Raw genomic sequence first — 26,220 nt, 5'->3', positions numbered from 1 at the left:
TTAGATCAACGTCCCACCGTCAATTTTTTTTTTTTTTTGACGTATCAACACGTCAATGGCAGTGAACGTGTTAAATTGACAAAATTTAACATGTGTACCCCGTGGCACAATTCAAGCGCGATCAAAAAACGTCTGTCTCCGTTCACCACCGTTGTATTTTTTCTGACGCTGGTACAGGGAAAAAGGCAGGAAGTGACATTCACTTTGGCTTTCTATTAACTTCAGTTGTGCTGTATTGAAGTCAATGGTGAGTGGTTTTCTCTGGAGTTGTGCTGGAAACCTCCCTGTGTGTTTTACAGTATGGTAAAACTTCACCTGTGTTTCAACTGGCATGAGGGGGAGTAGATTATGACAACATTTTCATTTTTGGGTTCTTTTAAGACCATACAGTATGGGAAAACACATTGGGGGCCATCTCTGCCTCATTCTAGTCCTCCTTCTCCTTGTTCAGACAATAGCCTCACTGAGAGCCTGTTTTCAAACATGACACAGACATAGTAAAATCTGCAAAGTTATGCACCACCTCCTCCAGGCCATGTCAGAGGGGAAGAATAAGCACCACCTCCTCCAGGCCATGTCAGAGGGGAAGAATAAGCACCACCTCCTCCAGGCCATGTCAGAGAGGAAGAATAAGCACCACCTCCTCCAGGCCATGTCAGAGGGGAAGAATAAGCACCACCTCCTCCAGGCCATGTCAGAGGGGAAGAATAAGCACCACCTCCTCCAGGCCATGTCAGAGAGGAAGAATAAGCACCCCCTCCTCCAGGCCATCAGAGAGGAAGAATAAGCACCACCTCCTCCAGGCCTTGTCAGAGGGAAAGAATAAGCACCACCTCCTCCAGGCCATGTCAGATACGAAGAATAAGCACCACCTCCTCCAGGCCATATCAGAGGGAAAGAATAAGCACCACCTCCTCCAGGCCATGTCAGATAGGAAGAATAAGCACCACCTCCTCCAGGCCATGTCAGAGAGGAAGAATAAGCACCACCTCCTCCAGGCCATGTCAGAGAGGAAGAATAAGCACCACCTCCTCCAGGCCATGCCAGAGAGGAAGAATAAGCACCACCTCCTCCAGGCCATGTCAGAGAGGAAGAATAAGCACCACCTCCTCCAGGCCATGCCAGAGAGGAAGAATAAGCACCACCTCCTCCAGGCCATGTCAGAGAGGAAGAATAAGCACCACCTCCTCCAGGCCATGCCAGAGAGGAAGAATAAGCACCACCTCCTCCAGGCCATGCCAGAGAGGAAGAATAAGCACCACCTCCTCCAGGCCATGTCAGAGAGGAAGAATAAGCACCACCTCCTTCAGGCCATGTCAGAGAGGAAGAATAAGCACCACCTCCTCCAAGCCATATCAGAGGGGAAGAATAAGCACCACCTCCTCCAGGCCATGTCAGAGAGGAAGAAATAAGCACCACCTCCTCCAGGCCATGTCAGAGAGGAAGAATAAGCACCACCTCCTCCAGGCCATGTCAGAGAGGAAGAATAAGCACCACCTCCTCCAGGCCATGTCAGAGAGGAAGAATAAGCACCACCTCCTCCAGGCCATGTCAGAGAGGAAGAATAAGCACCACCTCCTCCAGGCCATGTCAGAGAGGAAGAATAAGCACCACCTCCTCCAGGCCATATCAGAGAGGAAGAATGGCCGGATTGTCGTAGAACTTTCTCCTGCCTCCCCTGTCTTTTCTTTCCTCATTCCAGGCCCTAATGTGCTCGTCCAGCCGTGTGTATCGGTGGCACACTGACTGAATGAGAGAAAGCATGTGTGTGTGTGTGTGTGTGTGTGTGTGTGTGTGTGTCAGACAGCATTAGGCTTGCCATGATTAATCCGTTGCCCTTGTGCTGAGCCGGGGAATTCTGCCGATTCATCACAGCTGGCCCGGGCCGGCCGGTGGGGCCAGAACCAATCGCACGGAGACGCCAGGAGAGTGACCGCTCACTGACACACACACAGCACAGAGGCCAAGATTCCTGCTGCCACTCAACACACACGTGCACCCCCCCCCACACACACACACACACACACTCCTTCCGCCCAGTGCTCCTTTTGTTGCTTTCAATCTCTTTAATACCCACCTCCCTCCATCATCCCCTCTTTATTTTCTCTCCCTCCCTCCCTCCCTCTCTCTCTGAGGTGCAGTTGAAATATGTATTTGAGCCTTGGGCACGGTGGCTTTGTTCTCAAGAGATGAAGCCAATACAGATGTGTGTGTGTGTGTATGTGTGTGTGTGTGTGTGGCAAATATTTGTTTTCATTGGCTTCAGTATGCAGGGACACATGAAAGGAGATTCAAGAATTGATTTGTCCAGGGCAAGCGAGGGGGAATACTGAAAGTCGAATTGCAGGCTGCTAAATTATGTGTGTGTGTGTGTGGGGGGGGGTGTCTGTCATAGGTTGAGGCGATGTCTCGTCATAGACGCTGGGTTAGATGGCTGGGGGCGTGGTCAGGGTGGGGTAAATCCTCCTGTTCTATCCATATACAGCATACTTAACATTTAGCTGCTAGCCCAGCCCAGGCAGACGAGAACGGGGATTTAACCCCCACAGCGAACGCACATCTGAACAGACATCTTGTGTTCTGTTCTAGAATCCCCAAACCTGTAGTGTAGAGCCACAGCACCAACCTTTGGTGAATCAGCCCATTGAGATATATGGGCGGTTTTACCCCACTCGCGCGCCAGCCGTATAACATTTTGTGGGCGTTCCCACACATGTCGACTGTCTCTATAGGCTACTTTTGGGGAGTTCAGACTTGAGACTAGTTATTTGGGGGTGGCTTGATCAATTGGGGACAAAAGCTGTGTCCCCAATTTGTAAGTCTTCCAGAAATTAATCTATGTAATAAAAAGCGACCATGAGAGACAGAGACAGAGAGAGACAGTGAGTGAGTGAGTGAGTGAGTGAGTGAGTGAGTGAGTGTGTGTGTGTGTGTGTGTGTGTGTGTGTGTGTGTGTTTTGACCTACCTGTGGGTCCATGTCCGTCTTTGCTGGAGAAGTTGCCCATGCTGCAGTGAGGGGGGGTCGGGGCACTGATGCTGCCCTGCAGGTGTTACTGCTTTCTCTCTCAGTCTAGACAGAGGAGGTGACCCACACATACACACACATACACACATACACACACGGTCCAAGAAGATGATGGATGGTGGAGTCACATCACACACACATGCAATTAGAGTACAAGGCCGACAAATGTAGTAGCCAGTTACTAACACGTCTGACCAAAACCACTGGATTGAGCAAGACAATGCTTCCTTTGAAGTGATTAGAATAACTCCCAGACAGAGGGAGGTAGGCTATAGCCTACAATCATGAAGTCGTGCAGGCAGGCCTATTTGAATGATCATTTGGATGGAGAAAAGGAAATGCGGGTGTTTTACATAAACCAGAATATCAGGGAGGAGAGCAGTGAGCACATGCAAGCAGTGTGACTCAGCGACAAATAAACTTCTAATTTGCATAGAATATCATTTGAACTGCAAGTCAAGAATGCGCCTAAATCAACAAACCCTGACATTTGAAATCCATCGCTTTCTCTTTGATTTCATTAGTTGACTGCAGTGTGTATGCTCCCCTCGAAACAACAACATGCGAACAAGTTGACAAAGCTAGTTTAGATAATCATGATAAAGCAACAAATAACATCATTTCTCTAAACGCCACAGACGTGATGGACGCGCAATCATAACTTTAGCGCACACGAGGAGGTGAATGTTCGTATCCGACCAAACTGTCTGACAAAGAGCGCGTTCATGTAGAATAAGTGACTCCGACTGAACTTTCCCAAGCTTCTGGTTTTGCGAACGATAAAAAGTGGATACAAACCGTTGAATGGGCACACAAAAAACTCCCAAATCCTTTTGTTGAGTTGAGTGAAGTCCTCTCTAGTTCTCCGCCGCACCTTCCTTCCTCCAGCGCCGCTTGCTCCACCAAGCCGCACTGCCTCGTCTGTCTTCAATGAGGAGGGAACGGGACACAAAGAGCACTAGACATTCCCTCAAAACACTGTTTTAGTCCAGGCTATGTTTCACATCTGGAAACATCTTCAAAGGAAGATGCGCTGCTTTTAATCCACGCAACAAAGCAAAAAAAGGCAACATCAAATCAGTGAACGTTGATGTCTGATGGCGCCTATAACCTCTGGATGGTGTGTCCACTGGAGGGCATAGTTAGGCTATATTATGAAATACCTGTTGCCTCTGGGTTGTGGAGGGCCCTCTTCCACCTCACCTAAGGCAGTGATTCTCAACTTGTTTAATGACCCTCATTTGGCACATTAGGGCCAATAAGGACGCTCATTTGATGAGATAGTCTCTGACCCAAATCTGATCACTTTTTATTGTTAGATTATGATATTTTGTCCAGAGGTCCATGACTGTATTGTAGGTATAGAGATATAGTAAAGCTATGATCAAAACAGTCATTATTCTACCTTCCCTAATTGTGTTACTGTAACTTCTTCTAAATTATTTAACAGTGATTCATCAGTCTGCTGGGGAACTGGAGTACCCTCAAGGTCCCACTCCCCGGTACCCTAGGTTAAGAACTGCTGACCTATATTTCTCGTCAGTTATTTTAAGGCACACTGGCTGCTGACCCACCGACCTGCAGTACCAGAAAGGCTGAAAATGTCTATTCCTCCAACTAATTACACTTGGTAAATCCTCAATTTTGAGCTACTAGATCCCACAGATTATTTGAAGACACTTGAAGGAGACCGTTTTACTGCTACATCTGCATGCTCATTATGAATGCCTGACTGTCAATGGCTATAAACTGGTGGGAGTTTCATGATAATAAATTTAACGAAATGGTTAATTACTCCATAGCATTATTGGCCTTGTTGGGATTTGCATTGAAAAGTGTTAGTCTAAACTCTCAAGTGTATCAAAACGAATGTTAAAATGACACTAAATGATGTCTATCTGTGTTATGAAGTCTGTAGTGTCACTATAGATAAACCTATTCTAACTATATCTGAGGATTTAACCAAGACTTGGGTCTATATCAGTGCAAAGCCAAGTTCATTTTTATTGCTGTAGTGTGTATTGGGTCTTGACAAGCCGAGGGCCACTTAAAGTTTGTCCGGCCCCAGGGCTGGACTTTGGACATGCCTGTCTTAGGGGATTGTAGTTTTCTATTAATTTCTCAATTATGATATTATAAAGCCAAAATGAAGCTTCAGGTATCTACAGTGTAAAATCTACACTTTGCTGGATGAATCAATTGTTAGCAGGTAGTAAATCAATGCATTTAATTTCTAAAGGCTAAATACATAAAAACAACATACATTAAAATTTGTCTTGAAAAATCTATTGATTTTAATAGAGCAATTTAAATACATAAAATCACGGGAAAGAAATCTCCTTGATTTCACACATTTGTCCAAAAATAATCTGATGCACTTTGCCAAATATTTTTATTTAATTATCATCCAAAATATTTTTATTAAATATGAATTAATGCGTTGCTAACAGAGAAAATCTTTCTTTCCATAGACAGGGCTAAAGTTGAGAGGTAACAGACCTTCACAGCACTGTTGTAAAACCCACCACAAGCTGTGCTGTCAAATGTTTCCCTGTGTTTTATTTCAACACCCAATTCTTCACATATTCTTTTCCATCATTGTACTGTCTTGGCAGGTCACCTTCATAAACTGTACAATGCAGAGTGAAGCAGGGCAGAGTCTGCTGCAGTTGGGGGACTACTGTAGCTCCTTACTCTCTGATTGCGATCAATAGGTTTTCACAGTGCGCTGTGCCCAGTGGCCACTGTACAGTACTGCAGGATAGAGAGAATCCATCAAAACCAGTCAGGTGCATTACACAACCTCCAACCCATATCCAGACTGTACTGCCTGAATGTGACCGTGCTATGCAGTTTGAATGTGACCGTGCTGTGCAGTTTGGTGCCAGCATGATGAACTACCTGAATGTGATGGTGCTGCAGTTTGGTGCCAGCATGATGAACTACCTGAATGTGATCGTGCTGCAGTTTGGTGCCAGCATGATGAACTACCTGAATGTGATGGTGCTGCAGTTTGGTGCCAGCATGATGAACTACCTGAATGTGACCATGCTGCAGTTTGGTGCCAGCATGATGAACTACCTGAATGTGATGGTGCTGCAGTTTGGTGCCAGCATGATGAACTACCTGAATGTGATGGTGCTGCAGTTTGGTGCCAGCATGATGAACTACCTGAATGTGAGCGTGCTGGAGTTTGGTGCCAGCATGATGAACTACCTGAATGTGATGGTGCTGCAGTTTGGTGCCAGCATGATGAACTACCTGAATGTGAGCGTGCTGCAGTTTGGTGCCAGCATGATGAACTACCTGAATGTGAGCGTGCTGCAGTTTGGTGCCAGCATGATGAACTACCTGAATGTGAGCATGCTGCAGTTTGGTGCCAGCATGATGAACTACCTGAATGTGAGCGTGCTGCAGTTTGGTGCCAGCATGATGAACTACCTGAATGTGATGGTGCTGCAGTTTGGTGCCAGCATGATGAACTACCTGAATGTGAGCGTGCTGCAGTTTGGTGCCAGCATGATGAACTACCTGAATGTGACGGTGCTGCAGTTTGGTGCCAGCATGATGAACTACCTGAATGTGACCGTGCTGCAGTTTGGTGCCAGCATGATGAACTACCTGAATGTGACCGTGCTGCAGTTTGGTGCCAGCATGATGAACTACCTGAATGTGATGGTGCTGCAGTTTGGTGCCAGCATGATGAACTACCTGAATGTGATGGTGCTGCAGTTTGGTGCCAGCATGATGAACTACCTGAATGTGAGCGTGCTGCAGTTTGGTGCCAGCATGATGAACTACCTGAATGTGAGCGTGCTGCAGTTTGGTGCCAGCATGATGAACTACCTGAATGTGACCGTGCTGCAGTTTGGTGCCAGCATGATGAACTACCTGAATGTGAGCGTGCTGCAGTTTGGTGCCAGCATGATGAACTACCTGAATGTGACCGTGCTGCAGTTTGGTGCCAGCATGATGAACTACCTGAATGTGACTGTGCTGCAGTTTGGTGCCAGCATGATGAACTACCTGAATGTGAGCGTGCTGCAGTTTGGTGCCAGCATGATGAACTACCTGAATGTGACCGTGCTGCAGTTTGGTGCCAGCATGATGAACTACCTGAATGTGAGCGTGCTGCAGTTTGGTGCCAGCATGATGAACTACCTGAATGTGACCGTGCTGCAGTTTGGTGCCAGCATGATGAACTACCTGAATGTGACGGTGCTGCAGTTTGGTGCCAGCATGATGAACTACCTGAATGTGACCGTGCTGCAGTTTGGTGCCAGCATGATGAACTACCTGAATGTGATGGTGCTGCAGTTTGGTGCCAGCATGATGAACTACCTGAATGTGATGGTGCTGCAGTTTGGTGCCAGCATGATGAACTACCTGAATGTGACCGTGCTGCAGTTTGGTGCCAGCATGATGAACTACCTGAATGTGATGGTGCTGCAGTTTGGTGCCAGCATGATGAACTACCTGAATGTGATCGTGCTGCAGTTTGGTGCCAGCATGATGAACTACCTGAATGTGACCGTGCTGCAGTTTGGTGCCAGCATGATGAACACTTCACGGTGAAGTTGCTGCAGCATTTCTCCGACATCTTCAAATTTCAGACTCAAATTTCATTTGCACAGGTGAAGACCGTGTTGATTCATAGATGAATGTGAACCTCAGTTGTTCTCAGGAAAGAAAGCCCAACTCAAAAGCCGAATATCTTAGCCTGTCTTTCTCCCACGGCGCTGGGCCAGCAGGCCCCACCGGGGTAAGTAGATGTCAAAGCCAGGACACTCTTAAGCCCGAAACGCACAGGGAGCGAAACTTGACGCTCGTCATTTGATGCGCGTCAATTTCTGCCCCTATTCACCTTATTCACCACGCCCACTTTTTCTCTCTTCCGCGTTCAACACAAACGTATTTGTTCTTCCGGTTCAGCGCTAGTTGCCTACTGTGGCTAATATCAGCTGCTACTTAGTTATGTTATATGGCAGTAAAATGCCACTGAATGACCAAATTGATATAACTTTTAACCATTTCGAGTAACACTGTTTCCATACGGATCACCAGCGTTAGGTTGTTGTTTATAACGTGGCTATTCATAACGTTTTCTATCTCGGATGCGTTATTTCGAATCGCACATAGGTTACGCCTCGCGCAAACTATGTGCGTTTCAGGACGCAACAGCCTCGACTCCACTAACGTCATCTTTAGAGCACAATATTCCTGGAATGCAAGTTTAACTAAACGGTTACATATCCTCTGCATTCTACATAAAATTAAGATATTACGGGTTGTTTTATTTTGTATGTTACATACATATTGGCCAAGATATGTTACTTTATGGGGGAGTAATTCTGCCAGTTTAGATGCGGAGTGTGCGCAGCCATCTTGCCTGCGGAGTTTTTGGCAAGTCAAAACGGAAATACTATTACAAAATGACGTAATGCGGAAGCGTCCATGTGTGGGCAAAGAATAAGGTGAATAGCACACTGCTAGCGTCAGATCTGAAATGTATACACCACAGAATGACAGAACCATCACTATTTGAGGGAAAAGGCCACTCATTTATATGTAATCAGGCACAATTGACTGATTAAAAAAAAGTTGTTATACCGTAGTTTTGAGCCCCTGTCATAAGCCTCTTCTAAACATGAACTGCGGATTATAACCGTAGAATCAGGTCTCCGACTATCCGCGGCAGTTACCCTGCTAGACCAATAAACCGCTTAATCACTTTCTAAACATGGGGAAAAGCTCCCGCGCGGTTTGGAGCACAGTGCTGCTGCCTACTGCAGAGGAAAGGTAGGCTACAAAATAGGCTACAATTATCTCCTCTGGATCAATATGGTTTGAATGCATTTATTCCTCTAGTATTCTTCTCAGAGATCGACTTTGCAGCGGGAAATATAGCCTTTTGTTCGGCACGTCATTCTGGGCAAGCTTGGGATAGATAGTTGGATCATCCTACCTGTCTGTCGGTCTGCTGTGCAGAGGGGGAGAGAAAAAAATGCAGCGCTGCGGGGGGAAATTATGCAATTCTGTCCAAAGTTATTCTAATCTCATCATGACATCCAGGGATAGGCTATGTTTTGCTAGCCGATCATGTGTTTAGAACATTATTCTCACGTTGTAGTCTTGCTAGTGTAGCGTATTAATGCCTGCTGTATTTAAACTGCCGTGAGAGTTTGAGGAGCACTACTTATCGAGACAGAGACGGGGATGGAAGTGGGCAGATAGGGAGGGGGGGAGCTCAGAGGCTTTGGTCGCTGCTGGAACCTCATTTGACGCTCGAAAATCGAAACAGCTTCCGGCCCGGCCACATCTACGCGTCGTTTGACGCGGGCTGATGCTGCTGCCCATCCACTTTGTATTGGAACATGCTGCTCGCGTCGCTTGGTCTCCCAGCATGCTTTGCGAGGCGTCGAGCAGCATGTTCCAATACAAAGTGGATGGGCAGCAGCGTCAGCCCGCGTCAAACGACGCGTAGATGTGGCCGGGCCGTTCGGAGTACGAGCGTCAAGGCAATTTGACGCGCGTCAGAACGCTCTTGGTGCGTGTTCGGCCGTTTAAAACAATGGGTGGGCTTCCAAACACTGGGATCTGACGCTCCCTGTGCGTGTGGGCCTTTAAGGTGCCTTCACATGATAAGAGGTCCACACTTTTCTCACAACGAGTTAGAGCTTCACAACCCGGCCGACGGCTCTGCTCTGCCTCTCTCTGGCACTACGTCACTCACAGCGGCTATCTTCTTCTCCTCTGATTGGTTGTGCTCATGAAAGGTCAGCGATACCAGGTCAGCGTTGAGATATTTTGAACTTTGAGCGCAGCGCCAGGTGGCAAAATCGAGCTGTGTGCGATGACAAGGGTAGTGCTGCCGCCTAGCTGAGAAGCGCTGCTCTCCCCCATATAGGAAAACAACGGCACAGCAGTCGCAGAGTTGTTTTACCGCGGATGATGTGTGGGGGGCTTAAGTCACTCACTCATGGACGTTAAGTGAGTGTAATGAAGGGGTGGAGCTAGGGAAGAGGGTCGAGAGTTGGGATTCGAGGGGTGGGTAGGGGGAGTGGCTGGGAGGATATGGGTGGTGGGAGGATGGGCAATTGGACGGGAGCGGGGCTAGGGAAAAGGAGCCGTAGCTATGGGAAGGAGGTAGAGAGTCAGGATTGGTAAGGGAAGCAGCTAGGGGGATGTGGGAGGTGGGAGGTGTGAGCGGGCGTGGTGCCATAAAGATGAATGGCCACACCACTGTGCTGTGAGCTTAAAGGTTTGCACTTGTTTCCTCAGCCATGCCATTTTATGAAGTCCATGGGAAACACCACACTGCTGCTTTGAGGCCATCACAACCCCATCATCATCATCATCATCATCCTGTTTATGGGTCAGTCTCTGTCTCTGTCCAGACTAGAGGAAGGTGACCAATTGTTCGGTCTCATGCCAGTTGGAACCATTAGCATCTCCGCTGAGTGGATTAAGAGCATTTTGTTGGTGACCTACAGAGGGAACACATCATCAGGGCGCTAACAACTCCCAACCTGCCACAACTAGCTGCTGGTCCAATTTGGCAGACACACTAGGCTGGCTCTCCAGCAATGAACAAATGGACGACAAGGTCTGTCTGACCTCCAGCAACACCCAACTTTCTCACCATCCTCTTTTTCCACAGCTGTCCAAAACACTACGGCCTCCCTTCATCATGGAGAAATAATACAGTCCCTTTCATGGCTGTCCTCTATCTCACCATCATGTCTGGAAATAAGAACATCTGCAAGTGTTGCTCAATCTTTCCCTGAGAGCATAACAGCAAAACAGAATTGTAATTGTACCTTCAATACACTTCTGTGAGAGAGGGACGAGTGGTGGACACCGCAGATGGAAAGGTACAAAATTGGGATGCACAGGAACTGTCTGCCCCTCATGGGTGCTTATCCCCCTAATAGCAGATTAGGTTTATGAGTAGGCTACTGTTTGTGCCAGCGGAGTGATTTTACACCTGGCTTAATCCGCATTGAGGAAATTGGCTTATCCGTGTCAGTGTCTTATCAGTGTCTGTCTTAACTAGGTCAATTAAGATTCATAATCCAGGGAGGTGTATTTATACAGCAGTGTTGTTTACATGACTCACAATGTTTTCCAGGGGGGATATGAAATATACACATACAGTATAGGTACCGGTATTTCCTGTGCAGCACACACTGTAAAAGGTTAAATGTAGCACTTCATAATACTTTCTTCATACAACTTATATTATTATTTTTATTCCCCCCCCCCCCCATTTTTTATCCCATTTTTATCCCCCATTAGTGCTAATTTTAATTTATTTATCCTGGTTGCTGCTCCACCCTCTGCCAATCTCGGGAGAGCTGAAACTGGCTCCATGCTTTCTCCGAGACATGGGCAGTAGCCAGCCGTTTCTTTTCACCTGACAGGGGAAGCTTCACCGGTAGGACATAGCAAGTGGGAGGATCACGCTATTCCAACAAGTTCCCCTCCCTCTGAACAGGCGCCCCGAACGACCAGAGGAGGCACCACATCAGCGACCAGGATATTGCATGTTTTGGTGTGGGGTTCCTATATGAAGGAAACCCCCAGGGGGCATGGGGAGAACATGCAAACTCCACACAGAAAGGCCCTTTTGACGACCCCACCCGGGTGGCGGGCACTTGAGGACATGCGGACGGGCACGCACTCCTTCAGCGCTCACAGCGTCCCAGGTGGGAATCGAACCCAGGACCTTCTTCATACAACTTAAGGAACAAGGAGTTTAACTCCCTGCCAGGATCCTCAAAACTATGCAGTCACTCTCTACCATTCTGTTATCATTCTGACCAAACTGTTGGAAAATGGAACTCTTGGGAAAGGGGAAGCACTGTGCAATGGCTCATCCACAAAACCAACCCATGTCTTCCCCTCTACTGTGTCTGGTTGACAGCTGATGCCAGGCTACGCCAGCAAAAGCCATGGGCTGGTTGATGGATGGCACCTGATCCTCCTCCGTGGAAATCAATTGAAGTCCTGGGCCAAGGATTAGCTGCTCAAGCATTTACACATGGCTGGGGAGGGAGGGGGTGTGCAGCAGAGGGGCTTGCCAACCATCTGTGTACAGAGGGACCCTGCCAATCGTCAGTCCTCTTATGCCAGTGCCTCACAAAGGGGCATGCAGTCTCCAAATGAAACATATTAGCTGCTTCAAGATCCACTCAGCTACAGCCTTTGGGAAGTGACAGCGTCTTTAGGTATTCTTCCAGTCATTCACATTTCCTGGTGCCCACTGCCCACTGCCCACTGCCCACTAAATGAAATGAAGACTCTAATATAAGTGGCTCTCATTGATATCATCTAATAGGCTAGAGTTGAAGGGTTGTTACATGGTGGTTACACTTGTTGCACAAGTTACACAATACCATACTACTATCAGATGTAGCTCGTCCTTCCAACACACAGGTTAGGGTCCATTAGCCACACTTGTGTGCTGGCCTGGGAGAACCCTTCACATGTTGCTGCTGCAGATTGTTGGTAATAATGAGCCAAAGAAGGTTGAAAATTAGTTTTGCAGGTATTTTAAGATTTTGAGGGATTTGCTTACTTACTTTCATCTCCATAATACATCATGATGAATACTTATCTTCACAAAACAAAAGGGAATGTATTTATTTTATGGTTTTGTGTAGTGTCCTCTAGTCCAGTGGTTCTCAAATGGGGTCCGGGGACCCTCAGGGGTCCGTGGCACTTTGCAAGGGGGTCCGCGAAAGGTTTTCAGGAAAATACAAATAAAAACTATTTTTTTGTGTGCAAAAGCTTCATAGTTCAACGAGAATATTTTATGCTTTAAATCTAAAATGGTTCATGGATTACATTCTAATCTAAACAAACCTATCAATTTAGAAGTCAAGCATGTTACCGTGGAAACTATTAAGCTTAGCCCAAAATCACAAATCAGAATGAGGGGGTCCCCGTCCCTGGTATATTTTCTATCTTGTAAGGGGTCCTTGGCTGAGAAACATTTGAGAACCTCTGCTCTAGTCTAGAGAGAGAGTGGCGTGACTTATTAGCCAATGAACAGCCAGGGAGGGGTCTCACGCTTTGAATGCTAAAATAAAGCTGATAATGTACAATTTGATTAAAAAAAAAAAACTTTCAAAGTACAACAACAAACTGTCCATTTTGCTGCAACTCGACAGTGCTGCTTAATCCAGGACCGTACTTCCGGGAACTCTTGAGAGTAAAAAACTGGTCCATTGGAGTGAATGGAGATGTCGCGACTCTTCTATATGGTTTTGTGGAATGCCACTGTAGAAAATATTTTGTTGTGCAATGTTTTAACCCATTTTTTTTCACATTTTAGTTTTAGACACAACATATTAAAATACTACATTTTTGATCTGAGAGCTATCTCAGTCATTCAAAAAGTTATATATAGGGGAGATTCTATAATTTATGGAAATACCAAAAAATGAAAATGCAAATTTTCACCATGTCAAGGGTTTTTGCAGGCCACCACACATCTTCAGAGAGCATGGGCCACATTGGCACAATGGGCCAGCATTGCTTCAATCTAAAATATGCACAAGTGTAGTTACTGGAACCCATCCCAACCTGTGAAGTTGGCCAACTGGAATCCAACCTCGAGTCGCAGGTTAATTCTGGGAGACTTCTGGCCTACAAAGCTGGGCAGTGGGACCTCCTGGCAGGTAATGGCCAGGGGCAGGTTGCACCAACTGGTCTTACACTGGTCTTAAGCTAAGTTGGTCGTAACTTTACGACCTAACAGCTACGCCGGTTGCACCAAGACGGCTTAAGCCTTCTTTTCACTACGCCCAGGCGTAACTCCTACGCCTGGTCAGGAGGAGGCGTAGAGCCTGCCTGTAACAGAGATCTCCGCGGAGACCTTTTTGACCGTCATCGTCGTAACACCGCCAGTTCGCCGTCTTTGAAAGCACGACGTTAGATTATAACTAACTAGTTGTGTGGCTTAGCCTTCCAAAATGTTGCCGTTAGTTTTTTAGAAGTTAATACATAGAATTGGGAACGTTACATTCAATTTCATTCAGACTGTCTTTCTGGCTCAATCGCCGCCATTTTTCCCCCGGAGCGAGGGAGGGTGGGAGGAGGGAGGGTGTTTTACAGTAGTGGCTGATAGAGCGTAGTGGCACAGTGCTCCAAGCAGGTCGCGAGGCACATTTTTTGCAACATCATCCAATCAGGGTGCATTGCCTGGCAATTCACATGGACGCGCATTGCTACGACCAGCATAGTTAAGACCAGACATAAGCCGTGTTGGTGCAACAGGCGTAAGTCCATGGTCTTAACTAAGACCGACGTAGGAGTTACGACCAGGCATAGTTAAGACCAGTTGGTGCAACCGGCCCCTGGTGACTTATCTCCAGGAAGGGCATCTTATGGGCCGCCATGGTGGCATCAGTGTATGTGCCAGCCCACTGGAGCCCATGGCTGGAGGGGCGGTGGTAGAGGGCCAGCTGTCTGGAGCTGTAGCCACACATCCAGATCCCCAGCGCCCCACACAGCACAGCACAGCCATACGAGGCAGGGCCTTCTCAGCCGGGAGGCTTCAGAGACACCTTCTGGTAAGCCTGGGTCTGGAAGGAGAGGAACGTCAACAGAGGAGTGTGGTGATGAAGGAATGCTTGATTTTCTTAGGTGGTACAGTATGAATGATTTGAGTATGGGAGATGAGTGAATTGTAACACGCTGTCAAAGCAGTCCAGGGAGAACACTTTGCTAACTTGCTGGCAAACAATGACCACAGAGTTGTGATTTGTTCATGTCTAAAGTAAATGCATGTTAGCCTCAATATGAGTTAGCCTCAATATGCCACCCTTACCCCTCAGCCTCCACCCCCACCCTGTCTGCACCACCTGAGTTAGCCTCAATATGCCGCCCTCACCCCTCAGCCTCCCCCCCACCTTGTCTGCACCACCTGAGTTAGCCTCAATATGCCGCCCTCACCCCTCAGCCTCCACCCCCCCACCTTGTCTGCACCACCTGAGTTAGCCTCAATATGCCACCCTCACCCCTCAGCCTCCACCCCCACCCTGTCTGCACCACATGAGTTAGCCTCAATATGCCACCCTCACCCCTCAGCCTCCACCCCCACCCTGTCTGCACCACCTGAGTTAGCCTCAATATGCCACCCTCACCCCTCAGCCTCCACCCCCACCCTGTCTGCACCACCTGAGTTAGCCTCAATATGCCACCCTCACCCCTCAGCCTCCACCCCCACCCTGTCTGCACCACATGAGTTAGCCTCAATATACCACCCTCACCCCTTAGCCTCCACCCCCACCCTATCTGCACGACATGAGTTAGCCTCAATATGCCGCCCTCACCCCTTAGCCTCCACCCCCACCCTGTCTGCACCACCTGAGTTAGCCTCAATATGCCGCCCTCACCCCTTAGCCTCCACCCCCACCCTGTCTGCACCACATGAGTTAACCTCAATATGCCACCCTCACCCCTCAGCCTCCACCCCCACCCTGTCTGCACCACCTGAGTTAGCCTCAATATGCCACCCTCACCCCTCAGCCTCCACCCCCACCCTGTCTGCACCACATGAGTTAGCCTCAATATGCCGCCCTCACCCCTTAGCCTCCACCCCCACCCTGTCTGCACCACATGAGTTAGCCTCAATATGCCACCCTCACCCCTCAGCCTCCACCCCCACCCTGTCTGCACCACATGAGTTAGCCTCAATATGCCACCCTCACCCCTTAGCCTCCACCCCCACCCTGTCTGCACCACCTGAGGTAGCCTCAATATGCTGCCCTCACCCCTCAGCCTCCACCCCCACCCTGTCTGCAGCATCTGAGTTAGCCTCAATATGCCGCCCTCACCCCTCAGCCTCCACCCTCCACCCCACCCCATCCAGCCCTCCCACCAAGACCCAAGAAATTAAAAACCCATCTTCTTCATTTACCAAATGACGCTCTGTCTCTTTCACAAACATAAAGCCTGTCTATTTTGCGACATGGGCAATTTCCTCACTGGGCCCTTGACAATAATAAAGGGCATAGAGGAGGAAATAATATAAACTTCATAGTTTCTAATGGAGCTGCGTCACAGCCGGTTAAGAAGCCATTCCTGTAGCTCACTCACCCACTTACTTCCATTTACAACATAACGGACTGTCGCAGGCCTAGATTTCTCCATTGTTTGTGATAAACACACACACACACACACACACCAAATAACGGCGTTGTGACTGACTTCTGTGAGCTAAAACAAAAGGCATCTTGCAGTACTGAAAGAGAAGCCTGGACTGACCTGTTTTTGGTTACTGTATAATGTGTGTGTGTGTGTGTGTGTGTGTGTGTGTGTGTGTGTGTGTGTGTGTGTGTGTGTGTGTGTGTCTGTGTGTGTGTGTGTCTGTGTGTGTGGGGGGGGGGTGATAGCATTAGGCCCACTGAAACAATCTGTTGCTGTGCAGCATGCCTGTATCTGTATAAAAACCTGCACTTTGCAAACTATTGCCAGAAACATGACATCAATACACCACCCTCAGGATCATACTGCCCAGGGACAATACAGGCAAGGCATGCCAAGGAGCAGTAATCTATACCACAAATCCAATAGATATGGCAGGGCCTTTCTGTTTGAAAGGTGTTACATCAAAACAAGCTGTGTAGTGCAAATAAAGTATCCGTGTATCTAACGGTGCTTTGCCCCACTGGCTACCGTGTATCTAACGGTGCTTTGCCCCACTGGCTACCGTGGATCGAACGGTGCTTTGCCCCACTGGCTACCGTGGATCGAACGGTGCTTTGCCCCACTGGCTACCGTTGATCGAACGGTGCTTTGCCCCACTGGTTACCGTGGATCGAACGGTGCTTTGCCCCACTGGCTACCGTGGATCGAACGGTGCTTTGCTCCACTGGCTACCGTGGATCGAACGGTGCTTTGCCCCACTGGCTACCGTCGATCGAACGGTGCTTTGCCCCACTAGCTACCGTGGATCGAACGGTGCTTTGCCCCACTGGCTACCGTGGATCGAACGGTGCTTTGCCCCACTGGCTACCGTGGATCGAACGGTGCTTTGCCCCACTGGCTACCGTGGATCGAACGGTGCTTTGTCCCACTGGCTACCGTGGATCGAATGGTGCTTTGCCCCACTGGCTACCGTGGATCGAACGGTGGTTTGCCCCACTGGCTACCGTCGATCGAACGGTGCTTTGCCCCACTGGCTACCGTCGATCGAATGGTGCTTTGCCCCACTGGCTACCGTCGATCGAACGGTGCTTTGCCCCACTGGCTACCGTGTATCTAATGGTGCTTTGCCCCACTGGCTACCGTGTATCTAACGGTGCTTTGCCCCACTGGCTACCGTGGATCGAATGGTGCTTTGCCCCACTGGCTACTGTGGATCGAACGGTGCTTTGCCCCACTGGCTACCGTTGATCGAACGGTGCTTTGCCCCACTGGTTACCGTGGATCGAACGGTGCTTTGCTAATATAAGTGGCTCTCATTGATATCATCTAATAGGCTAGAGTTGAAGGGTTGTTACATGGTGGTTACACTTGTTGCACAAGTTACACAATACCATACTACTATCAGATATAGCTGTGGATATAGGAGCGCTCAGCGGGAAGCGTATCAAACAATTTCACTCTGGAGGGTGGTTTTAAAATGTGTCGTTTCCTAAGCGCGAATTCGCCGTCGCCGTCTAAAAGGGAGGCAGTAACGATAAAATAATTCCCCGTTTCCATAGGAAACCGTCCTCGTGTAAAGTGCCCCCTAGTCACTTCCCAAAAGCTAAGCCATGAGACAGTAATAATCATGATGTGATTCAATAGTAGCCAATTCAAAAGGGTTTGTGTAGAATTGAAAATAAATAAATGTGTAGTAATTCAATAATAAAATGTGAAGGGATGAGTAGTTCTATTTCATCTCTCATTCGGTGTCTCACCTATGGGAACGCCCTCGCGTGACGGACTTATGGAAGCTCCAATTGCACCACGTCTGCCAACCGGCAGACCAATCACCTTACAGGTGATACGGGACGGGCCGGCCCTCTATATTAGGCCGCGGAAGTCGCCCGGAACTTCATTCAAGCTCTCTTCCCCGTGAAGGCCACTGCTCCTACAGTATACCAGCGTATCCTTATCAGAGTTTCACGCAACTGTCCACAGACAAGCCATCTCGGTAGTCGAAGGACGTGTTATTCTGTTGGAATAAGCTGCCGTATTTTCACTGTCAATCTACGTCCGGGTGAGTCTTTGCCGACAAGCCCGTTCGTCTCTGTGTGTCTTAGCTTAACCATCAAAAAGTTAAAGCGGACTTTTACAAACAGCTTAACGAGTCAGATAGACAGTATTAGCGCAAGCGTGCTGTACTATGGTCTCGGGTTTTAACGTTAGTCGGCTGAAAGCGACTAGCGACTAGCTTTTTAGACCCTCTAAAAGCTGTTGTTCCCCTGCCTAGCCGCTGCTACCAGGGTGAATATTGAGCGAGCGGTTATCTGCAAAAGATAACCTAGTAGTTTGAATTAACGTTGGTCGGCTGTCATTAGCGCAAGCGTGCCAGTTCGTCCAAACGTTGTTTACTAAACTTTCCTCTGTCTAGCCGCTGCTAACAGGGGGAAATTAAATTAGCTTGCCTGCTAGTCGGGTTATCCACTGTGCCTCACCAGCCAGGGGACCCGTCTATATTAGCGTGACTTGCCGCCTCAGACGTGTCAAGACTCAAGAGCTAACTGCTGCTGCGGGCGTAACTAAATAAAAAGGGCGACCATGTCAACCAGCCGAGGCCTCGGGCAGTGGAGCCAAGAAACAGCGTATGGAGGTGGGCATAGACACGGGGCCCCGTGCCTGCCCTACCGCGTGTGGCAACACGCTGGGCAAGAGGGATACACATCCCGTTTGCGTCGCTTGCATGGGCATTAAGCACGCACAGGAGTCTGTCATGGACCCCAGTAGCTGCAGTGACTGCATTACCATGCCCCCCAGAAACTTGCAGCGGCGTCTAAAGATTGCAGCGGCCTCAAAACCCGCTCCACGTCTTTCTGACTCTGCAGTACAGCCGCTTGGGGAGGGGACCATAAGGCCTCTAGATTGGGAGATGGAGACATCTCAGTATGACTACCTCCTCGAGTCCGAAGGCGAACAGGAGGAGGAAGAGGGGCTCATTGATCAGCTCAGCAATGAGTCTGACGATGATAGCTTCCCCCCCCTTGGTGCACCTGACCCGCTCTCACGGGCGGGCAGTGCAACTAGCGGGGACATTCAGCAGGCTGCCTCTCTGCACGATGTTGACATACATGAGGTATGCAAGAGAGCAGCCACTAGACTGGAGATCGCCTGGCCTAGCTCGCAGGCGAGCGAGAGCCAGGAGAAAGATCTTTACGATGGTAAAGTCCTACCCTCTCGCCCCGCTGCCACGAAACAACTTCTCCCTGCTGTCCCCGCGTGCGTTAAAGAAGTTGGACGTTTTTGGGATCAACCCCTGCGTCACAGAGTGCCTGTCAAGGGTTACTCAAACCTGGAGATGGCGAATGCGGAGGCTTTGGGGCTGTCAGAACCCCCACCAGTAGAGAGGGCTGTGGCTCACCACCTCAACCCCTCTCGGGCTACCTTGGCCAAGGCTAGCCCAGCCCTCCCAGGCAAAGCGGACCGCTTCACAGCGTCCATGTACCAGAAAGTGTACAGATCAGCAGGACAATCAGTGAGTAATGTCAATGTTGTCACCCTGCTAGCAGCCTACCAAGCTGAGCTCTTCCAAGACATGGGGCTCATGCTGGATAAGGGTACTCCTGACATCGCTATCTGGAAGGAGATGTGTGTCGTCACCGACCTCATCCTCCGTGCATCCAGGGGAGCGGTGCAGGGCTGCGGCCGTGTCATGGGCCTGGCGGTGGCAGGAGAGAGAGCCCTCTGGCTTAATCTCACTAGCCTGCCAGACATGGACAAACAGGCCATAATGAACTCACCCTACGACCCGACCAAGGCTAGGGGTTTGTTTGGCGAAGCTGTCACGGCGATGCAACAAACGAGTGACATGAGGAAGCAGCAGGGAGAGGCACTGAACCTGTGTCTCCCCCGCAAAGCAGTCCCCTTCCCGCGACCCCCTGCCTGCGAGGGATTTGCGGCAGTGGCCGAGAAGGGACGCGGCGGCTATCCAAAGGGACCTAAACCCCAGACGGCGAGCACCCCACAGCCTCAACAGCGTGGGGGCCAGCAAAAGATGTGGCCTAAGAAGTCCTTCGCTGCCGTGGCCGCTGCCACCAACAGCTCTGGTCCGAGCCGTCCTGCCCGTCCGCGGGACGTGAGCAAGAAGAGGCCGGCCTAACGGTGGTGGTGGAAGGGGAGGTAAATTCTCAGAGGTCAGCACTAGAGGAGTTACCTGCTCTGAGCCTCCCCGGGACAGACTGGTTTTCCCCGCCTTCCAAGAGGCGCAGAAGGGACGTTTCAAGCCTACAGTCGTCCCAAGGCGAACTGTTCGAGGGCCCGACGAGGTCAAGCTGCCGTTCCTGCAGTTACGCAAAAGCACATGTTCCCCCCGTGCTTCCCATTCAGTTGGGTACAGTGTCACAAAGCACTTTTTACAGTTTCACAGAAATAAAACTGAAACCACTGACGCATCCAGGCCCCCCAATAAGGCTGAGGGCGCAGTGGAACAAAAACTGTCAAAAAGAAAAAGTGGAGAGCGACCTGTGGCCGCCAGATGGCACAGTCGTTCCGTCTCTGGGCTTCAGCCCGCCAGGTCCTCTTGCTGTCATGGCAGAGGCGTGGCGCGCATGCGCGGTTCATCCCTGGGTTCTGACCACTGTCACAAACGGTTACAGGCTCCAGTTTGCGATGAAACCCCCCTCCTTCAATGGAGTGCAAGCCTCGGAGGTGACAGGGGAGGCGGCCCAGGCTCTAGAGGACGAAATCTCGTCTCTCCTAGACAAGGGCGCAGTGTGAATTGTACCGGAGGGGGAGAGAAATACAGGGTTATTATTATTTTCTCATCCCAAAGAAAGGAGGCTTGCTACGTCCTATCCTGGATTTGCGTATCCTCAACTTGCACCTCCGAAAGTACAAGTTCAGGATGCTCACGCACAACGTGCTGTTCCGCTCGATTCAACGGGGCGACTGGTTCACGTCAGTCGATTTGCAGGACGCTTATTTCCACATAAGCATCTGCCCGGGTCACAGGAAATTTCTGAGGTTCGCCTTCAGAGGCATAGCCTACGAATTTCAGACTCTACCGTTTGGGCTATCACTAGCTCCCAGAGTGTTCAGCAAATGTGTGGAGGCAGCCTTGAACCCGATGCGAGCCAAGGGCATCAGGGTGCTGGCCTATCTAGACGATTTCCTGCTATGTGCACCAAGCAAAGAGGAATCGGAGAGAGACACTCAGACACTTATGAACAGGCTAAACAGCTTGGGGTTCAGTGTCAATCACGCAAAGAGCGTGTTGTCTCCCACTCAAAATATTGTGTATTTAGGACTCGAGCTAAACACTGTTTTGTTTCGAGCTTTCCTGTCACAAGCACGAGTGGAAACTTTTCGCCAGCACCTGGCTCTGTTTCACCGGAGGAGCCCAGTTTCATTACGGGTCTGCCTCCGCATGACGGGGCTCATGGCATCAGTCATTTCAGTAGTGCCTCAGGGTTTACTGAAAATGAGAGCTCTCCAGAGGTGGGTGTCCTCACTACGCCTAAACGTGCATCGTCACCTGAGGCGACTAGTGGAGGTTTCCCCGGAGTGCCTCACGGCCCTTCGTCCATGGCAGGACCCGGAGGTGTTTACCACCGGTGTCCCCATGGGGACGATTGTGTTGAGAAAGACTGTGACGACAGACGCCTCACTCACAGGGTGGGGGGGAGTGTTCGAGGGCAGGGCCGTCAATGGGACATGGCCCCCCGAACTCCGTCTAGCTCACATAAATTTCTTGGAACTGTCAGCGGTCTTCCTGGCCCTGAAACGGTTCCTCCCCTTCTTGGGGAAGTGTCATGTGTTAGTCAGGTCAGACAACACGACAATGGTGGCATACATAAACAGGCAAGGGGGCACTCGCTCCCTGAAGTTGCACACGCTGGCCCAGAGCCTGATCATGTGGAGCAGCGAGCACCTGTTATCACTGCGAGCGATTCACCTCCCGGGTGTCCAGAACAGCGGGGCGGATCTGCTCTCCAGGGGAAATCTCCTCTACGGAGAGTGGAGACTCAACCCCCAGGTATGCCACCAGGTATGGGAGAGATTCGGTCAGGCATCCGTAGATCTCTTCGCATCGAAAGAAAACGCACAATGTCCGCTGTTCTTTTCCATGAGAGGCGGGGGTGCGTCACTGGGGATAGACGCGCTAGCCCAGCAGTGGCCAGACGTGTTGCTGTATGCTTTTCCCCCGATCAGCCACATCTCCCCGGTGTTGCTCCGGGTGAGAGAGCAGCGGCTATCACTGATACTGATAGCCCCATATTGGCCGAGCAGACCCTGGATACCGGAGTTGATACGTCTCCTCCGAGGGCAGCCATGGCCTCTGCCGTTACGCAGGGACTTAGTGTCCCAAGCAGACGGGCAGGTGTTTCATCCCCACATCGAGCGGCTGGCTCTATGGGCTTGGCCCGTGAAAGGATGAATTTGGAACAGTTGGGTCTCCCTCAAGCGGTGATCGAAACTATCCAGAGCGCTAGAGCACCTTCTACGCGGTCCTTGTATGGCAACAAGTGGCGCGTATTTGAGAAATGGTGTGAGGACAAATCTGTTACTCCGTTCCAGTGTTCTGTCCGGGAGCTGCTGTGCTTCTTGCAGGACTTAAAGGATGGGGGCAGAGCTTTCTCCACCATAAAAGTCTATCTGGCCGCTATCTCTGCCTGTCACTTAGGCATAGGAGAAATGCCGATTGGACAGCATAAACTTGTCAAGAAGTTTATGAAGGGAGCACGCTACTTACAACCAGTTCGTAAGCGTTTGGTTCCTTCTTGGGATTTGCCTACCATATTGGAGGCACTCTCTAGCCGGCCCTTCGAACCTTTGGAGAGTGTGGGGTTAAGGCTCCTCTCTCTTAAGACTATCCTTCTGCTGGCGTTAACTTCAACGAAGCGGATAAGTGAGTTGCACGCGCTATCCGTGCATGAGTCTTGCTTACGCTTCACCCCGGACTGGGGGAAGGTAGTGCTGCGCCCTAACCCGGCCTTCGTGCCTAAAGTTAGAGACTCGGCGTATAGCTGTGCCTCGCTGGAGCTTCAGGCTTTCCATCCTCCACCTTTCACAGGGGAGGAGGAGGCTCGGCTTAACCTGCTTTGTCCAGTCAGAGCATTGCGCTTCTATGTGGACAGGTCTAGGGAATACAGGAAAAGCAATCAGCTTTTCGTGTCCTGGGGGCCCCCACGTAAGGGGGGGCCCCTGACGTGCCAGCGTCTATCACACTGGGTGGTGGAGGCCATCGTCCTGGCTTACGAGAGCCGTGGACTGAGACCTCCTGAGGGCCTGCGGGCCCATTCCACCAGAGGCATGGCCACCTCATGGGCCCTTTTTCAAGGTGTCGCTGTGAGGGACATATGTGCTGCCGCCAGCTGGGCATCCCCACATACTTTCATGCGGTTCTACCGCCTGGACGTCACTGAGCCTTCGGTGGCTCATTCAGTCCTGAGTGTGGGGTCTGGCTAATTGTGTGCTGAAGTCCACAGGTTGGGATCGGGGATTCAACCTGTCACAGGTTATGGTCAGGTGGACTTCGGAGCATGCAATCCGGGAGTGGGGCATATCTCCCATAGGTGAGACACCGAACGAGAGATGAAATAGAACGTAAGGTTACTTGACGTAACCCCGGTTCTATGAATCTCGAGTGAGGTCTCTCACAAATCTGCCCTTCTTGCGAAAGTTGTGGTACGTGGAAGAGAGCCTTATGGAATGAAGTTCCGGGCGACTTCCGCGGCCTAATATAGAGGGCCGGCCCGTCCCGTATCACCTGTAAGGTGATTCGTCTGCCGGTTGGCAGACGTGGTGCAATTGGAGCTTCCATAAGTCGGTCACGCGAGGGCGTTCCCATAGGTGAGACACCTCACTCGAGATTCATAGAACCGGGGTTACGTCAAGTAACCTTACGTTTTTATGTAGTCATTTCCTAAAAGCTAAATAGTGAGACAGAAGTAGGCTAACTAGTAAGTAATATCCTGCAGTGATTTACATAGTCATAATAATCATACATCCCAAAACTCTACTCATTACTACTGAAATGTCTACATGAATCCCTACTACATTGCTATGTGTAGCAATGTAGCTCAATAGCAATCAAGTAGTGGAACCAGCAGTAGGTTTTGTATATTGTATGGTAGTGAATAGTGATGAGTAGTGATTCAATCGTTGTTTTTTTCATGAGGGTAAGTTGTACCCTAGCTGACAGTGCACAAACTCTTTCAACTCACTTTGGATTGTTTGGCACCTGCTGTTGAGGATTGGGATTGGGTGAATTTTTGGCCTTTTCTCTGGGTCGGATGGGAGTCGTGTGTCCAAACACACAGGACAGAATGATGAGTGAGACACTCATTCGAGGTCATTGATTAGTAATGAGGTATCCAGGTACATCAGGGTCAAATTAATGTAGGCGTCGCCCTGGGGGTTTGAGTCCCCTATAGCCCAATACAGAAGGCCTGTGTTGTTTGAAAGCACAGCCACAAGGACCAATTTGAATCTGGCAAGGTGGTCGATTTGAATGTTTTTCTGTTGATGTTTGCAATGTCTCCTCTTGCTATGTCAGCGTATTTCTTAAGCTTTAATATCCTTTGCTGGGTCCTCGCCTCGGGGCCCTCAGCTCGGAGTCAGGCCTCATAATGAGGTTGTTGTGCTGATAACATTTCCCTCAGAGAGGAACTCTCCAGTAACAGCGAGCAGCAATGGCCTTCTTCTCAACTCTGCCTCCCAACACAAGCCTCCATGTACAATCACAAACCTTGGTGTTAATCATGCAAAGTCCATGCCCACTGGGTGTTATGCACATGCCCCAAGAAACCATAATGCATGCAGAGTAGAATCACGCAAAAATGTCAAACGCCACTTTGTTTCAAACTGAGAGAACACAACACAAAGGAACACCAAGCACCACAACCGCTAATGAGCTTCATCAAAAACTATCTGAGCTAATGTGGTCTTTGCTCTCATTGTCCCCTCTGACTAATGGATCCAGAATGAACCCATAAGCTTCAGCGACACACCAAGCACCTGGTGGGTCCATCAAGTCCAGGCCACAGATGGTGGCCCTCATGTTAACAGTTCATTGCTATACCGCATGCGCACGCACGCACGCACGCACACACACACTCTCTCTCTCTCTCTTTTAGCAGTGTACAGTATAAACCTACTGGTGGCTAGATTGCATCGCAGTCCTGGAAAGGCAACAATTCCACGTCACTCGGGTCATCAGATGGCACCACAGTCCCAATGAGTTAATTCCCTGCCACTTCCCTGACCGCTTCCGTTGGCAAGAGGCTATGGCTAATTGTGTTAAATAGATGACCTGAGCTATAGACAGGGACAGGGATGTCGGGGGTTAAGCTGCCAGCTCCCTAGCCTATTGAACCTCAAGGTCCATTCATCATAACATGTCCCTATACTCTGAAGTAGAGATAACAGCAACAAATGTATGTTCAGGAAAAACATTGTAAAATACCTATAATAAGCTTTCATAATATGCTCACTTTAATATGTAAACTTTGACCCATATTTACACCTTAATTGCCTAAAAGAATACTGAATCTGCCTCACCATTATAAGATTAAACTAAAAGTAACATCTTGTGTGTTTCTCAATGAAACTGTGAGTTTGGAATGTTCAAATGGACAAATTCCATAGATAACATTGGCCTTGGTAAAATAATCTCCTTAAAGTGTGTTACTATAATTGATACGATAATATCATTGATTGTTCAGTCGTGTTCATATGACCTTATAACTTTTGACCAATAGCTTTATTATTCTATCTGTATTAACTCATTCACCGCCAAAGACGTCTTTGACGTCTTATCAGAAATAGCCATCCACGCCAAAGACGTGTTTGACGTGTTTTTGTTTTTATGAGTGCAGCGTGTAGTTGAAACACTTACCCAGCCTCTGACATGTCATCTGGTCCCTATCCTCAAAGGGTAGCCGACAGCACGTTATCAAACACATACCGCAGCTGTTGTTTGAAACGAGGAAGGAGGAAAAGAGGAAAAACAGAGAAACGCGCTTCCTTGTACAGAGGAAAAAAACGCCATCGAAACGCC

The 26,220-nt window shown here is 49.4% G+C and overlaps 1 protein-coding gene across 1 annotated transcript in view; it reads right to left on the bottom strand.

The window, feature by feature from the left end:
• The window catches only part of LOC310773091 (CD109 antigen-like), a 96,833-nt gene extending 92,735 nt beyond the window's left edge, over nucleotides 1-4,098 (bottom strand). Inside the window, exons 1-2 of the mRNA XM_083633009.1 lie at nucleotides 3,825-4,098; nucleotides 2,967-3,071 (exon numbers count right to left, since the gene is read on the bottom strand). Of these exons, the coding sequence (XP_083489135.1) occupies nucleotides 2,967-3,006 (40 nt within the window). The 5' untranslated portion in view covers nucleotides 3,007-3,071; nucleotides 3,825-4,098. The remainder of the gene's footprint in view (nucleotides 1-2,966; nucleotides 3,072-3,824) is intronic.
• Nucleotides 4,099-26,220: the final 22,122 nt, after the last annotated feature.

Source organism: Poromitra crassiceps (assembly GCF_964638095.1).
Source record: "Poromitra crassiceps genome assembly, chromosome: 3".
In the NCBI taxonomy this organism is placed as follows: Eukaryota; Metazoa; Chordata; class Actinopteri; order Beryciformes; family Melamphaidae; genus Poromitra; species Poromitra crassiceps.
The sequence above is the reverse complement of the archived record's forward strand: the minus strand, read 5'-3'. Positions and strand labels throughout refer to the sequence as shown.